The 17,986-nt window shown below is 50.0% G+C and overlaps 1 protein-coding gene across 1 annotated transcript; it reads left to right on the top strand.

Annotated features, from left to right (window-relative positions):
- Positions 1-10,392: 10,392 nt before the first annotated feature.
- Positions 10,393-16,383, top strand: TCF15 (transcription factor 15). Its single transcript, XM_081560637.1, has 2 exons — positions 10,393-10,980; positions 15,939-16,383. The coding sequence occupies exons 1-2, from the start codon at positions 10,462-10,464 to the stop codon at positions 16,011-16,013; spliced, it is 594 nt and encodes a 197-aa protein (XP_081416763.1). The 5' UTR covers positions 10,393-10,461; the 3' UTR covers positions 16,014-16,383.
- Positions 16,384-17,986: the final 1,603 nt, after the last annotated feature.

Below are 17,986 nucleotides of genomic sequence, written 5' to 3' on the forward strand. Positions count from 1 at the left end.
CACCTGGCACTGGTATGAGCGCCAGCCTGAGCCAGGTTGGTAGCCAGGCAGGCTAAATTACTTAGTACTTTCTTCAACTTGATGGCCACTAAACATGAGACTGATGCTACTTGGAGGGATGGAGCTGAAGCCAGCTATAGCAGGAGCAGCCTCCTCTCTATTAGTGAGCAATTTCACCTTGGCCTCAGATTTGCATCCCTTACCCCACAAAATCAGAACACTGCAGTTAAAAGGACTTTTCTCCCTGGGGTAGAGTTTTGTGAGCATCCGAGTTTAAAATACCCTAAAGTGGGTCTCTTCCCTCTTCAACCTGGTCATAAACAATTTATCAAAGAATCCCTGTCACTCCCTAGCTGTATGACCTTAGGCAAGTTACTTAAACCTCTCTGTTCCTTACTCTACTCATCTGTTAAATGGGAATATTAGTAGTACTTAGCTCATGGGGCTGTTCTGAGGATTAATTGAGAAGATGCCTACAAATGTTTATAAGAGTGCCTGGCATATAGTAATCCCTCAATAATAGTATTCTTCCTATTTTCATTGCTCTTTCCCTGATGAAAGTACCAGGAAACACATTTTCCCCCCAACATTCTGTACTTCTAATGATGTTTTAGTGTCCTGTAGAGAGTGGGGCTCTGGGAAAATGCCCAGAATACATTTCTTAACCCAGCTCTGCCTGGTAACCAGCAGCCAGCTGCTCACTTCCCCTCACCCTTATCTAATGTACTCTCAAGAAAGAATGGGATACCCACTCATATCAAGATAACTGTCATTGACAACAGCTGGAGAAATGTCCTCTACAGTCTTTACTGAATGTCTGTGTGGGGTGGGGTGAGGGGCTTGCGGGGGAGAGTCTGTGATCAAATAAGCTTAGAAAATGACGACTGAAATGAAGTCTACGGACGTTATTTGTGCAGAATTTCTCAGAGATTTTAATAGGCTAATATCTGCAACTCTGTAGAAGGAAGATGCAAAATGCAGCTTCCCAGATTTTTTCTTATCATGAAATTCTGGGCATCTTCCAGAACAAAAGTTCCCAGGAATTCACTCTTAAAAATAATGGCCTGGAGGGACCTCAGAGGGACTGAGCTCTTGTGATGGAATCAAAGATACCAGCTCCTCACCGGAGGAACCACATGGGGTCAATGGTGCTTTCGTATTAAACAGAGCAACAAAACAAAACCTGGCATCTCTATGAAAAGACAATTAAAACATTTATTCGACAGATATTTCTGGACACATATTATGTGCAGGGTACTGCCCTAGGTCTTGACTTGCTCTCTAAGAATTTCAATGGGATGATGCAAGTGGGAAAAATTGCTCTCGGGCCAAATTCTGCTTCTACAGCTTACCAGTTGTGTGACTTTGAGAGAACCTCTTTCAAGGATTAAATGATGATAACAGCTAGTACTTCTGCCAAGTGCCAAGACTGTAACAAATGCTACGTATTTTGAGTCATTTAATACTTACAATAACCCTCTACAGGCAGGCTCTCTTAGAGCCCATGATTTACAGACAAGGAAACTGAGGCACAGAGAAATTTGGTAAATTTTTCAAGATCACAGGGATGGTAAGTGGCAGAGCTGAACACAGGCAGGCTCCCGGATCTCAAATTTAACCATTTGACACTGCATCATCTCCAGAGGTAACCTCTATGGCAGGCATCACTAGAGAGTCCCAGTATCTATTTTTCCTTTCTTCTATAGGAATAGAAACCCAGCAATGAAGACTACATTCCTTAGTCTCCTTTTCAGTAAAGTACCTTCAAAGGGCAAGGTCTGGCCAGTGGGATGTGAGCAGAAATGAAGTTGTAACTCCCAGACAAGTGTCCTCATCAGATGAAGCATTCCCTTCCTTCTTCTGCTTCGTTCTCTTTTTCCCAGTTGGAACGCAGACAGAATGGCTCCAGCAGCCATGCTGGTCCATGAGATGGCCTAGGGAGTGGAAGTTGCAGATGGTGGAGCCAAAAGACAGGAAGAACCTGGGTCCTTGATGTCATCTGCTTTAGTGAGTTAATGTTACGTAGCAAAATACCCTAAACTTAGGGGCTCAGTACATCAACGTATCTCTCCACAGGACAACTTGAATGTCTCATGACATGGTGGTTGCCATCCCCACAGTTAAGGATTCAAGAGAACAAGGCAGAAATTAAGTACAGGCAGAACTTACTTTATTGCACCTCATTTTATTGCACTTCATAGATAACATATTTTTTACGAATTGAAGGTTTATGGCAACCCTTCCTCAAGCAAGTCTATTGATGCCATTTTCCTAAAAGCTTTATTTCTAAACTAAGGTATGTTCTAGACATACTGCTATTGCACACTTAATAGACTACAATATAGTATAAACATGACTTTACATGCACTGGGAAACCAAAAAATTTGTGTGATTCACATTTTTTTGCAATACTCATTTTATTGATGTGGTCTGGAATGGAATCCGCAGTATCTCCGAGGTCTGTCTATATCTTTATCACCTCGATTCAGAGACCACATGCTGTCATTTCTGCCATAAAAGTCAGCTATGATTCAATGGGGGGAGGTGTCTACACAAGGGGGTGACAGGGGACAAGGATCATTGGAAGCTATATACACTATAGAATGCCAGACCAGCCCTACCTGCAAACGCCTTGAATGTGAAAGAGAAATACACTTCTATTTTGCCTAACTGAATTTAAGATTGTGATTAATATATCTATGAGTTCTTGGCACAAAGTAGGCCCTCATTGGGCTTCCCTGGTGGCACAGATGGTAAAGAATTCGCCTGCAATGCAGGAGACCTGGGTTCGATCCCTGGGTTGGGAAGATCCCCTGGAGAAGGGAATGGCTACCCATTCCAGTATTCTTGCCTGGAGAATTCCATGGATAGAGGAGGCTGGTGGGCTACAGTCCATGGGGTCATAAGAAGTTGGACATGACTGAGCAACTAACACTTTCACTTTCAATTTTCAGGCTCTCCTTAAATGCTAACTGCCATTAATCTTTTTTCCAAGTGGATTGAATTGTAGGACTTTGCCCTTGTTTGTGTGTCCGCTTGTTTGCACACGAACACTTGTACCACCACCATCAAGGTCAAGGTTTGGTACAAAGTAGATTTAGGAGGCTGTGTATTAGCCTTTTAACTAATTCATTCATTCAGACAATAAGCACTCACTAACACCCACAATGTCGGGGCTCTGGCCTAAGATTCTGGGGTAATTTCCCTGCCTGGAGAACTCATAGTCTAGTGGGAGAGGCAAGCACAGTGAAACAGAAAACAACCCACTTCTCTGTCATCAGAGAAATTCAGATTAAAACAGGAAGTCAGATAATTCCAAGTGCCAAGGATGACATGGGGGAAAGTGGTCCCTTGTGCCCTGTTGGGCATGTGGATGGCTGCACCCATCCTAGACTGCAGTCAAGACAGCACTTAGGCTATGTGTAATCTCTCCACTTCCGGGATCCTCCTCCTAGGTGTACAGGTCAGAGAAACATGCGTAGGAGTCCAGGAGAGCCATGCACCAAAGTTTGCCATAGCTTTGTTTGGGGAGGTGGGAGGTGGAGTTAGCCACAGTGCCCATCAGTCAGAGAGTGGAGAGAGGAGGCATGGTGGACACAGGCACACCACAAATACTAAGCAGTAGGAAGAAGCAATGGACTCCAGTTAGACTTCACACGGAGCTTGGGGTCAAGTAAACAAGACAACCTAGAAACGGACCTATGAAAACTTAACATCTGTGTAAGTTTAATAACAGGAGGGCATGGTAACCCACTCCAGGATTCTTGCCTGGAGAAACCCATGGTCAGAAGAGCCTGGTGGGCTACAGTCCATAGAGTCACAAAGAGTGGGACAAGACTGAAGCACTTAGCACACAGGCAATAACCCACTCACACAAATCAGCACCATATATTTGTATAAGGACACCCACATACTCAAAGACATGCATCAAAAACATTAGAGTAAATACAGAATATCCAACACAATATTAGAGGAGGATGTTGGAGGACTGACACCACCCAACTTGGAGACTTACAGAAAAGCTACAGTAATCAAGAGAGTGTGGAGCACAGATATTCTCTTCAACCAATGGTGCTGGAACAATAGACATCAACATGCAGGAAGATGAATCTAGACACAGACTTTTCCCCCTCACAAAAATTAACTCAGAATAGACCGTACGCCGAAATGTAAAACACAAAACTATAAAACTCCTGGAATATAACAGAGGAGAAAACCTAGATGACATCGGGTATGGTAATGACTTTTTAGATATGACACAATCCATGTAAGAAATAATTGAGAAGCTAGTCATCACTAAGATTATAAACTTTGGGGGGAAAAAAGATTATAAACTTCTGCTATGCAAAAGACAATGCCATGAGAATAAGACAAACAACAGACTGGGAGAAAATATTTTACAAAAGACACATCTGATAAAGGACTGTTACCCAAAATAATACAAAGAACTCAAATTCAACAATGAGAAAGAAATCCTAGTAAAAAATGAGCCAAGGACCTTAACAGACACTTCACTAAAGAATGTGTACAGATGGCAAATAAGTATATGAAAAGATGCTCTCCATCATACATCATAAGGGAATGCAAATTAAAATGACATATCACTACACACCTATGAGAATGGCCAAAACCTGGAACACTGACTATACCAAATGCTGATGAGAATGTGTAACAATAGGAACTCTCATCTATTTCTGGTGGGAATGCAAAATACTACAACCACTTTGGAAAATAGTTTGGCGGTTTCTCATAAAATTAAACATACTGTTTTCATATGATCCAGCAGTTGCTCTCCTTGGTATTTACCCAAAGGAACTGAACATTTACATCCACCCAAAACCTGCACATAGATGTTTATAGCAGCCTGACTGTTAATTGCAAAAACCTGGCAGCAACCAAGATATCCTTCAGTAGGTAATTGGATAGATAAATTATGGTACATCTCGACAGTGGAATATTATTCAATGCTTCAAATAATGAGCTATCAAGCCATGAAAAGAGGAACGTTAAGTACATTCTGCTAAATGAAAGAAGTAGATCTGAAAAGGCTACATACTATCTGATTGCAACTACATGACATTCTGGCAAAGGCAAAAACTATGGAGACAATAAAAAGATCAGTGGTTGCAGGAATTGTGGGTAGATGAACAAGCAAAACACAGAGGAATGTTAGGGTAGAAAAAATACTCTGTATGCTACCATAATCATGGATATAGGTCAGCATACATTTATCCAAAGTCATAGAATGTACAACATCAAGGGGAAAACTAAGGAAACTATGGACTCTGGGTGACCATGATATGTCAATGGAGGTTCATCAACTGTAACAGATGTATCACTCTCCTGGGAAGTGTTGATGACAGGGAGGCTATTCACTTGTGGGGACAAGGAGTCTATGGGAAATCTCTGAATTTCTCAAGTTTGTTTAAACCTAAAATTCCCCTTAAAAATTTGTCTTTAAAAATATAGAGTGGGGACTTTCCTGGTGTGTGTGTGCTTAGTCGTTCAGTTGTATCCAACTCTTTGAGACCCAGGCTCCTCTTGTAGCCGCCAGGCTCCTCTATCCATGGGATTCTCTAGGCAAGAACACTGGAGTGGGAAGCCAGTCCCTTCTCCAGGAGACCTTCCAGACCCAGGGATCAAACCTGGCTCTCCTGCATTGCAGGCAGCTTCTTTACTGTCTGGTCCAGTGGTTAAGAATCCACCTGTCAATGCAGGAGACATGGGTTCAATCCCTGGTCTGGGAAGATTCCACATGTCATGGAGCAACTAAGCTGGTGCAGCACAACAGCTGAAGCCCACACACTCTAGAGCCCGTGCTCTGCAACAAGAGAAGTCCCAGCTCACCACCACTGGAGAAAGCCTGCGTGCAGCAGTGAAGACCCAGTGCAGCCAAAAATAAATAAATGTATAAAAAGAAAAAATTTTTAAAATAGAGTGATTGCCATGTAGGGGGATTCCCTGATAACTCAGTTGGTAAAGAATCCGCCTGCAATGCAGGAGACCTGGGTTTGATCCCTGGGTTGGTTAAGATTCCCTGGAGAAGGGAAAGGCTACCCATTCCAGTATTCTGACTTGGAGAACTCTATGGACTGTATAGTCCATGGGATCGCAAAGAGTCGGACATGACTGAGCCATGTAGGGAGAGGGAAAAGGGAGTGGGGATCAGGGAGAGAAGTCAAAACGTGGTGTATCAACACAGGACTTTGCATCAAAGTGGGGGAGGAGCCACAAAGGGGGCTCCACTGAGAAGCTCCACTGAACTTTGATAGAGCAATAGAGCTGCCTGGTCAGACCCAACGGGGTGGGCACTCTAGAAGAGGTGGTTAGACGGGCAAAGCTGGGGCTGTAGAGGAACCGCAAGTGTTTCAGATGATTGAAGCCAGGGTGCCCTGGTAGGGAAGGCAGGGGCCATCCGTGGTGCTCTCAGCCCGTAAGACCCTCCTCCTCTAACCTGGCAGACCTCAGCCCTCACACGCCTCTGGGCTGCCTGAGAGGCCATGTGGCCGAGGAAGACTGAGCTGAGTTCCTCTGCTGGCCCCTGTGTGACCTTCTCACTGTTATTTAGTTGCTCCGTTGTGTCCTACTCTTTGTGACTCCATGGACTCTACCTGCCAGGCTCCTCTGTCCAGAGGATTTTTCCAGGCAAGAATACTGGAGTGGGTTACCATTTCCTTCTCCAGAGGATCTTCTTCACCCAGGGATCAAACCCGAGTCTCCTGCTTGGCAGGTGGATTCTTTACCACTACGCCACCTTGGCGAGAGCTGTTTTCCCCCTTGGAACTTCAGTTTCTTCATCTGTAATGCAGGAATAACAATACCTACCTCAGAAGGCTGTGATGGGCAAAGTACAAAATATAAAGTCCCTGCTGTAAGAAGCTGTCAGTAAGTCCCCTACATACAAACCTTCAAGTTGCAGACTTCCAAAGATGCAAACGTGCATCCCATCAACATCAGGGGTGAGTGAAACTGCAGCTTGTCCTCTGTCTCCTATTGTTGACAGTCCTTCAGCTCTACCATCTCCCACCTCCTCTCCCTGCCCAGTAACTCTTCTTTCCCTGCACTCGACGCCAGCCTCTGTATGCCAGCTGTTGTACCGTACTACTGTACTTTTCAAGGTGCTGTGCTATAAGATTAAAAATATTTCAGTTTTTGTTTTTTTTAAAGTATTATTTGTGTGAAAAGTATTATAAACCTATTAAAGTACAGTACTATATAGCCGATTGTGTTAGTCAGATACCTCAGCTAACTTTGTTCGACTTATGAACAAATTGGACTTTTGAACACCCTCTCGGGCTGGAACTCGTTCATATGCAGGGGACTTATCTTCCTGATGAAGGTAGACAGCTGGCAGCCAAGTATTCCCAGTACCCAGAACCACGCCTGACACAGAGTAGGTACTCAATTATTGTTTGTGGATGAACGAATTAATGAATGAGTGAAAGAAATGATAAATACTCTGGAAAAAAATACAACGTGGGAAGGGGAGAGGGGGAGCCAGAGAGGTGCTGGCGGGTAGGGAAGGCCTACCTGAGGAGATGAGATTTGAGGGAAGATGGGGAGGAAGGAAGGGAACTAGCATTGGGAATATTTGGGGACAGTTGGCGCCTGGCAGAAGTGTGCTCCAGGGATAGCAAGAAGCCCCACGTCGCTGGAGCAGGTTGAGGAACAGAAGAGGGAAGGGGCTGAAAGCCTAGTGTGGGTGGGCTGAGAATGTAGCAGGAGCCCCCTCCCCCTCCCAGGGAAAAGGCCTAAAAGAGTCCAAGCTGCTCACTGCCTTCCCAGGCAGAGTGCTCCTTGGCAGGGTCCAGCCCCTGACACGGCTAACGGCTAGCAGCAACCACCGCTCTCGGGTGTTGTACATTCCGTGTGCTAGGCCCCAGCTTTTTTGGCATCAACTCAGGGAACCACCAAAAGCTCTAGGAATGTGGAGGTGGTCATTCAGTCACTCAGTCCTGTCCAACTCTTGCGACCCCATGGACTGTAGCATGCCAGACTCCTCTGTCCATGGAATCCTCCAGGTGAGAATACTGGCATGGGTAGCCGTTTCCTTCTCCAGGGGATCTTCCTGACCCAGGGATCGAACCCTGATCTTCTGCATTGCATGCAGATTCTTTACCGACTGAGCCATCAGGGAAGCCCTAGGAATGAGTACTATTATTATTCCTCCGTTTTCAGAGCAGGAAGCTGAGACTCCAAGACGCAGCTAACCTTGGGCCGGAACTGGGTCTCTCTGATGCCAGGCCCTGGCTTGCACCGTCCACATTGTCCTGGAATTCTTTGTTTACAGCTTGCCTTCCCCTCTGGGCTGCAGAAGGCCTTGAGTCTCATTCATGGTTTTATTTTACTCCCAGGGTCCCCTGTGTCAAAACCTGCCTGAGGAGCGAATGAATGAATGCGCCTTCCAAGGAAGCCCCCCTCCCTGCCTTCCGGGCCCAGTTCACGCCCTATTTGGCTCCTCCGGGTAGTACTGGAAGGAGAGGGGGCTGGACAGAGGAATCTCAAGCTGCCTGAGGGTCCAGAGCAGAAGAGAGGGGGAGAAGGTAGGGGGGGAAGCGAAAGTGAAGGGAGCGGGAGCCCCTGTGAGGAGGCGCAGACAGGGAAGGAAATCTCCCGGTAATAATTCATCGGCTCAGGAAGCAGCAGCCTGGCCTGGGGCTGTGTGTGGAGCTGGCCCTGCAGGGAGGGGGCCGAGTAGACTCCTTCTCCTCCTCTCCTAAAGCCCAGCCTGGCTGGGGTCATGGTCAAATGAGGTGGGGGAAAGCCAGGTGTGGGAACAGACCTTCCCAAAGACCCTAGGGCCTGAAGACTTCAGGGACTGCTCTCTCAGCAGCCAAGGGAAACCCTCCAGCTCCCCACCTCTCCCCCATTCTGGCCTGGGTCCTGAGAGCCAGGGAAGCACAGCATGGCAGAGCTGGGAGGCATCGTTCAGAGAACTGACGCCCAGAAGGTGGATGGAGCCGAAATGCACCTAGAGCTCTTCCGACTTCACTCCCTGGGCTCTCTCTGCTTCACGGGCTGCCATGTGGGCCAAAGAGAAAGTTATTGTCAAGGCCAAGTGAATCCAGGCTAGGCCAGCCCCACAGAAGGGAGCTGGGAAAGGGACATGAGCAACCTGGGGACCCCAGCAACCATCATCAGCTCAGTAATTCTTCCGAGAGCCTCTGAGGAAGAGGACACGTCAGAAATCTGGCTGAACAATCTGAGGTTTCCAGAAGGAAGGAAGGCACAAGGGAAGATAGTTCCTCCCACCCCCTCGCTCTGTAAGCGCCTGTGTTTTGAGGGGGTGGTGTTGGCACTTCAAGCAGAAGGAAAGGGGAGGGTGTGGATTGGGAGCCAGGGCGGCCGCAGCAGCCGTACAGGATGGGACTGTGGGGAGTGAGGGAGAGAAGCTCTCCTTGTATTGGGGGTGGAGACAGAACGGGGGTGATCATGAAGACAAGCAGGCTGGGGCCAGTGCTCTCACTCACCCTGAAGGACAGAGCTCTTGTCTGTCAGTCAGGGGCACTTCCCCACAACTTCAGCAGAGGAGAGTAACCATCAGTAAAGCACGCAGCCTTGTGTCTGGCACAACCATTTTGGTGGCAGAACCTCAACCAAAACGCCAACTCTGTGAAAGCCAAGAATTCGTTTTGTTCACATTTCTCTTCTCACCTAAAACCATGCTTGGCATAGCCGGGTCCCAGTAAGTATGTGTTGAATGAATAAATGAATGAATAGAGCTACTGGCGTTTGGGTGTTTCGTTTTCGTTTTCTCTCTCTCTCTCTCTCCCCCTCTCCCTTCTAAGTTTGTTGTCAGGGACGTGACACCACTGAGTCCTTATTTGGAAAGATTATTAGTGTTTCTCCGATTGTTCTCCGTGAACACCACCATCCTGTAGAGAATGAAGATTCCTGGGTCTGCTGAATCAGATTGGGAGGAATATGGGAATTTATCAAGTTAAAAGCGCCCCCCCCTTCCCTTATTTGTCAGCACGTAAGTTGCAGCATCACAACAGCAGAATTTGAGGACAGAAAAACCCGAGTTGGTTTCTCTGCAACCCTCTTTCCAAACAAGGAAATCGAAGTCAAGAGAGAAGGGATTTGCCCGCAGTCTCCCGGGGGTCTAGGCTGAAGATGAGTCTGGATCTCGGCACAGTCCATCCCACCCTCGTCGACCCCCACGTTTACCCAGCTAGCCAGCGGGGACCTGGAGCCTTCAGGGCGGGCCACTAGCTCGCGGGCCGCTTTCAACCTGGGGGAACGGGGGCGGTGGGCGCCTAGCCATTGGCCGGGAGGCGGTGGGAGCCTCCCCATTGGTCAGGGCGGAGCCCCCCCCGCCCCGGCCGGGGCGGCCTCCGGACTGGCCCCTCCCACGGCTATAAGGCTGCGGCCGAAGGGGCCGTGGGAGCGCGCGGGAGCGCACGGCGGGGCGCGGCCGACACCAGGACGCTGCACATCCAGGGACGAGGCCGAGTACCCATGGCGTTCGCACTGCTGCGCCCCGTCGGCGCGCACGTGCTGTACCCGGACGTGAGGCTGTTGAGCGAGGACGAGGAGAACCGGAGCGAGAGCGACGCCTCCGATCAGTCATTCGGCTGCTGCGAGGGCCTGGAGGCGGCACGGCGCGGCCCGGGCCCCGGGGGCGGGCGGCGGGCGGCGGGCAGCGCGGGCCCGGTGGTGGTAGTGCGGCAGCGGCAGGCGGCCAACGCGCGGGAGCGGGACCGCACGCAGAGCGTGAACACGGCCTTCACGGCGCTGCGCACGCTCATCCCCACCGAGCCGGTGGACCGCAAGCTGTCCAAGATTGAGACGCTGCGCCTGGCGTCCAGCTACATCGCACATCTGGCTAACGTGCTGCTGCTGGGCGACGCGGCCGACGACGGGCAGCCGTGCTTCCGAGCTGCTGGCAGTGCCAAGAGCGCGGTCTCCGCCGCCGCAGACGGCGGCCGCCAGCCACGCTCCATCTGCACCTTCTGCCTCAGCAACCAGCGCAAGGGGGTGAGTGCGTGCAGCGCTCCAGCACTGCGCCCGTGGGGTCAGGGAGCTGGCCTCTTAGGTAGCAAGAGAGGAGCAGAGACCCCAGTGAAGAGAGGGGGGAAGCGACACAGAGTTGTCGAGGGTGCGGCCCTCCAAGTCCAGGGTTTGGTGTGGAGCACAACAACTCACAGTGTCCCCCAAACACGGGGTGCAGGGAAGGCCGGCGCTCAGGCGTGATTTAGAGGATGGAGATTGCTCATCCAGGGACACTCCCTCCAACTAGAGGTGTGCTGGGAAGAGCGCGTGGGGATATCATAACAAAGGCGTCGTTTATTGAGCTCTACCTACGTAGGGGCGCCTTTGTGGTCTTCTTTCTTTTTACTTTCGCAGGAACCTCCATCAGGCAGGTAGCTTTGCTGGTTTTATCACTGATGAGGATCTGAGGCTCAGGGGTGCCCTCATCACCCAGCTCGGAAGCCAGAATGCAGGCTCTGGGTCTGCTGGGTGTGTGTGCCCTGAACTGCCCATTTTGTTAAAGATTTGTCCTGCATCCTGAGACTGACCCAGGGGCAGGAGGCTAGAAGAAAAGGGGAGGCACACCCCCAGTCAAGAGCCCAAAGTGTTCAGTTCATGAGCAGTAAGCGTGAATGAGGGGGTCCCCTGAGGATACCCACCCCCTAAAGGGATGGAGTGTCCAGGAAAGGCACTGTTGAGTCATTGGTGCAGAGCTTGAGGTAGGCTCCCGTGGTCTGTCCTAGGTAAGGATGGGTACTAGGCTGGTAGGGACTGGGTGAGGGTGAGCAGCGGCAGAGGTCGCTGAGGGGCACTTGTGGCTGAAAGTTGGTTCTCCCTCTGCACTGGCCCCAGGGAACCTGCTTTACCCCTAGCCTTTCCTCTTCTTGCCTGGGCTTTTCTTAGCGTAAGGAGTCTTGTCTGTGGGACAGCTTTGCATCCCAGCAGCTTCCATTTACAGCTGCAGAAAAACTGAGGCTGAGAGAGTCCCTGACTGGCCCATGGCCTTTTGGAAAGTGACAGGGCATTGGGGGCACAGGGAACTCTGCAATAACCTAAATGGGAAAAGAATTTGAAAAATGATTGTTGTTGTTCAGTTGCTCAGTTGTGTCCAACTCTCTTTGACCCAACGGACTGCAGCGCGCCAGGCTTCCCTGTCCTTCACCAGCTCCCAGAGTTTGCTTAAGTTCATGTCCATTGGTGATGCCATCTGACCATCTCGTCCTCTGTCGTCCCCTTCTCCTAAAAAAGGATAGATACATATATATGTATAACTGAATCACTTTGCTGTACACCTGAAACTAACACAATGTTGTTAATCAACTCTAATATAAAATAAAAATTAAAAAAAGCATTGGGGATTGGAGTCAGGCCTCTGAGGGTCCCTCAGTCTTTGGTTCTCAAAGCTGCCCCAGCTCCCCTCTTCACTCTGTTTTAGGGAAGCCCCTGTGTCCTAGCCTCAGACCACCCCCTTCCAGCTCATCAGACTCCCATCCTGGCCTCTCATCCTGGTGGCTGCCCCTGTTTCCCTAAGTCAGTCTTGGTAGGCTCAGACTTGGACTCTCTCCAGGGTCCCTGATACTCAGCTGTGGGCCCTTGTCTGTGCTCCAAGCTGGACTGAGAAGTTAGGGTGTGCCGGTGGGCAATCCAGCCTAGGGTATGAAGAACTGACTGGGCCCTCAGCGATATTCCCTGACTGCCCTTCACCCATTCACTCAGTTCAGCAAACCTCAACTACCTGACAGCTGCTTTTTGTCGGCTCTGAGAACATTCCCAGAGAAGCAGGTTGTAGGTGCCCGTGCACTGCAATTGGGAACTCCCAGTTGTGGGGTCAGGGCAGGGCCTGGAGGTGAAAAGAGGGATGCTATGGTCTGATGGGGGTGCACAAAGGGACTGTCAGGGCCAGAGGAAGCCCCTGACCCAGGGGCTAAGTTCCTGATGATGCTTGAGGATGGAGGCAGGCAGGTTGAAGGGTAGGGGAACGTGTTCTAGGAGCAAGGCACAGCGAGAGCTGGGGTCAGAAACCATGACCTAAAGAAGGGACGATGTTGAAAGTGGCAACACACAAAGGGGAGGCGAAGACAGGCCAGTGACAGCAGTGTCAGCAGTCTTGATGAGCGCTGATCTCTCGTGCTAACCGCCCTCCATATGTTACCATTAAAATCCCCCACAGGGACTTCCCTGGAGGCCCAGTGATGAAGATTCCGAGTTTCCAATGCAGGGAACACAGGTTCCATCCCTGGTCGGAGAACTTAGATCCCACATGTCACATGGTGCGGAAAAGAAAAAAAAGATAAGACCCCCCAACAGCTGGGGAAGAAGGTGCTCTGGTTATCCCTACCTGCTTAGAAATGGCATCACTGGTTCAGAGACACTGCCCATGAAGAAGCCAGGATTCAAACTCAGGCCTGCTTTATTGGGAAATAGGAAAGGTTAGTGTGGGAAGGCCTGGTAACAGCAGGCCTGGGGGAGAGGGTGTGTCCATCATGTGCCCACCCACACAGCAGGTAGCCTGCGGGCTTCTCTGCTGGTCTCAGGGCCTCGCTTGGATCTGGCTCCTTCCCTGGGATATGTCTACAGGACCTAGAACCCAGCCAAATTTGGCTGCAGAAGCCATGCTCTCAAGTCCACAGACTCCTTTGGGAATAGGCAGAAGGGGCGATCCAGGCCGGCTCCGGCTCCTCAAAGACTTGAGGACTCAACTGGAAGAAAACTGGCTGCCTTGGGGAGCCCATGGGAGCCTTCCAGAGAGCTCTAAAGCCCTGGACCCTATCCCTTCACTGTGAGCTACCACCTCACCCCAAGCTGGCTGGTCAAGGGTTGGGATCACCTTGGAGATAGCTCCCTGCAGCATCTTGTTTAAGGAGGGGTTATTAGGTGTGGCTCTCTGTGGTAGAAATAGCAAGGGGAGGTAGGGGGTTCTTGTCTTTGCCCTTTTGTCACCTGAGGGTAGGGGTCACATAAGATCATCTTGTAAAGCCTTCCCCACTTGGGGTGCCAGCCCAGGAGCAGTGGGGCAAGGAGATGCCATCATCAGATGACGCTGATGCTAATACTTGTGAATGTTCATTGAACACTCGCTATGTTCCTGATTCTGCTAAAGGCTTTACCTGTGTTAATGTATATAATCCTCATGCTAACTACACATGGGGAAACCGAGGCTCCACTAGCTGAAGTCACTTGCCTGATATCTGACAGGTAGTCCAAGATAGAGCTGGAGTTGAACCCTGGGTCTGCTTTACTGTAACCACCTACTAACTACAGTGCTTCCCGGAGCCCTTGGCACTCAGGGGCAAAGGGACAAAGAATCTGGGGCCTAGTCAAGGCCTCTTCTAAATGTGTTTGGCAGTTTACAAGCCTTTTTCACAGCTGCACTTGCGTTTGATTGCACCCCTGCGGTGGCAAGTAGAATCATTTTGTCCCCATTTCAAAGATGAAGAGATTGAGGTTCAGGGAGGTGAACAGTCTCAGCATTCTCAGGGGAATGCCAGTCTCAAGATGACTGCCAGATGTAGGGTAGAGGCGGCTCTCCTGACCCTGAAAAGGTGGGAAGCTGGTTTTCTATCCTCCAACCTCAACATGACCCCACCCCCACCCCCATCCGCCCTTCTCAGCCACGGCTGCCAGAGTTTGTCTGAGAAGCCCAAGCCCCAGGCTCTGCTGGGACTATGGCCTCAGCCCTCAAAATAGCCTTGCCTGTGAATGAACACGCTGTCCCTGGGCCCAGAGAGCCTCAAGGGAGGCTGGGCTCGCATCTGGATGGATCTGCCCCAACCTGGGCCCAGGAGTGGAGGGGGGCAGGGGGCAGAGCTCCCAGATGGTCAGCTATTTCTCTAGATGGCTGAGAAAAAGGCCGGTCCCGCATCCCCTAGTCAGGCTCAGGAATGAGTGTTTACAGTGGGATTTCAGACCCTACCATGTCCTGGAAACTGGACAGACTGTGGACAACATGGATTTTCTAGCCCAGCCCTTTTTACCAACTGGCTGGGTGCCTTTGAGCCAGTCATGCAACGCTGGAGGCCGTGAAAGATGGGGTACTCTAATGTCTGTGACCTCGTTGGCTTACAGTGAGGCTGAAACCCTGGTGTCAGACCTCAGAATAGTGGGGAGAGACTGTCCCCACATGAGGGAAACAGGTGACCTCCAGGGCTGCCACCATTAGCTCGTCTTCCAGTGGACACCCTTGATCCAAGCAGCATTGGTTGGTAACTGCTCCATGCCACTTCCTAGGCTGGAACTGGGGCTACAGAGCGAAGGACTTTCCCCAGCCACCCCACTGAGTTCCCAGCCTGATGGGAGAGCAGAGAGATCCCACTTTTCCCTTCTGGGTTTTATCCTGGCCCCAGAAAGGCAAGGAGTGCCAGGCAATTGCAGGAATAGAGAAATCTTCCCAGGACAGGACCAGAGTGCATACTCCTGGGAACACCTTGAATGAAGGCAAGGAGGCCAGAATTCCAGAATCTACTTTTGAGGCTGATGAGGAGGCCACTGAGTCTACAGCCCCGGCAGTAGGAGATCCACTGTGGAAGGTGTTATGCCCTTGAGTGTAAAATTGTATGACTTGACCTGTATTGAATTTTTTTAAGCAACAGATTACATGGGGAAGAAATGAAAAAGGTAAAAAAGTATGCAGAGTTTTTAAAAAAGCCTCCCTCCCATCCTGTCTCCTCCTCATCACATTCTTCTTCTCTGAGGAAACTATTAGCAGTTTCCCATGTGCCCTTCCCTCTGGACATCTCAGCGCACAGGAACACACACTCAGTCCTCGGTCTTATCTTTAAATGATGTTATTGCAGTATCATCCCCTGTTAGTCCATATAGTGTCTTCTGCCTTCTGCTTCATGAACTTGACTGTGTGGCTAACTGATGTGTTTATCAAGTCCTCTATTGCTGAGCACAGACAGTAGTTCCAGTGTTCAAGGAGACCCAGTTGAACCCCCTAATACCTCTTTTTTCCCTTCCCACAGGGAAGCCGTCGTGACCTGGGGGGCAGCTGCTTGAAGGTGAGGGGGGTAGCCCCACTTCGAGTGCCACGGAGATGAGCCTGGATCCCTGTGTCATTTGCTCCAAGCAGGACCCTAAGAAGAAGGCCAGAGGCCAGCCACTGGGTGAACAGGAGAGAAGACCCCAGGAGCCAAACCTGGGTCCCCTCTTTGTGTAGGGACCAGAGGACAATGACCTGGGCCCATGACCCTCAGAGCAGGCCCCCTGGGACATCTCCGCCCCACCCTGGAGAGCCATGAGGACCCGTCCAGCCGGCCCCAGCCCTGGCTGGTCAGAGACAAGGCAGATCTTTTGGAAAAACATAGACTGTTGGTGACAGAGGATGTGTGCGTGTCTATGGATGAGTGTGGGTGTATGTGTGAGAGAGAGAATTGATGGGTTTAAAATAAAAGGTATTTTTAAGTAAAAGATGTTCCCAGCTGCAGAAGGGAGGGGCCTAGGGACATCAGAGGTCAGAGGTGGCCCTTCTCCTGGACCTTGGAAGGGACACAGGTGTCACAGATGCTGCCCTGTGCCCTGGAGGTGGTGGGACTGAAGGAAGATAGGGGTCTACCTCCCCAGAAATCGAGATAACCAGTCTTTCATCACTGTCTTCTTGAACAACTGTTGGGTATCTGGTGTGGTTGGTAAAAGAAAAATCTTAATTTTATTTATTTTTGAATGAGGAATATATTCATCCATGTGGTTCACAATTCAAAAGGTACAGAGGGTATGTGGTAAAAAGAGTCTCCCTCCCTCCTGTCCTCTGACCACAGTTCTCCCGCTGCAGACAGGCTCAGCCACTAGTTTTGTGTGACTTCTCTATTCCGTGTGAATAACCAAGGAAATACAGAAATACTCATGTATGTTTTCTTCCATCCCTTACATAGACAGTAGCCCATTGTTACCTTCTTTCTGCTCCATGCATTTTTTTTTTTTCCCTTTTAATCTAGTTTGGCTGTTATCCCAAGTCAGTACACAAAGGTAAAGGGTTCTCTTCATTTCTTTAGTAGCTGTTTGTTCCATCTTGTGAACATACCATACTTTAATCCATCCCTTATCCATGTCTTTACAAACAGGGTTGGGGAGGCATGTGGTTTTCCACATGTGCAAATGAGTGTGTGCTAACAGGGGGTACTCTTACCCCTGTTGTAACTGAGATGATTTGAAGAAATAATGACACCCAAAGGTGCATGGCTGACGCGTGGCAGAGTGACGATGTGAGGTCTGTCCACCTGTAAAGCCCAAAGTGAGCTCCTTCCCCTGCCCTGGAGATGCCCCAGTCGGGGTGCCAGCCCCTGTGACCCTTGTTATCCTCCCAGCAGCCCTGGGAGGTGGGAGATGGTGTTTCCCCATCTCACAGGTCCAGCCGAGAGGGTGATGGGAACAGCTGGTCAGTGGAGCCATTCTTGGCTCTCTCTGTGGGGCTCTGTCCCTGTGGGTTCAGAATCAGAGAAGCTGGGGAAGCTGGAGGCAGGGAACAAGGAGAGGGGCCAGGAGAGACGGCAGAGCCAGGCAGCCACCCTTTCCTCCAGGTACTTTCGTATGCCTATTTTTAAATTTATTTTTTTTAACAGACACTTTTTACCAGCTGAAGCCTGGCTCCAGATTCCATGCTGTACCTACTCTGTCACCCCCTGTATTTGGCCCTCAGACAGAGCCTGAAATGGGGCTGCCCACTTTGTGGATCAGCAATCAGTCCCCCTTCGGGAGCTAATTAGGAAAGCACATTGTACGCCCCACACCTACCCAGGTCCAGGCAGCCCCTGGCAAAGCCACGGGAAAAGGACTGTGACCTTGTCAATAGCAGGAAACCTGGGAGTGAGGACAGAGCAGATACTTGGATGCTCTGGGCTAGAGGCCCACTTCTGCCACCAGATTTGCTGGGTGACCCGGGAGGAGTTGCGTGACCCCTCCCAGTCTCCCTGGCCTAATCCCTAATCAGCGAGAACAGCTGAGACAGAATAATAATTATTTGTTTTGCCTTGTTAAATAGTTTTTAATAGGCCATTTATGCACTGGGTAAACAAGG

Source organism: Giraffa tippelskirchi, chromosome 13 (assembly GCF_054371585.1).
Source record: "Giraffa tippelskirchi isolate mGirTip1 chromosome 13, T2T-mGirTip1v1.2.pri, whole genome shotgun sequence".
NCBI lineage: Eukaryota > Metazoa > Chordata > Mammalia > Artiodactyla > Giraffidae > Giraffa > Giraffa tippelskirchi.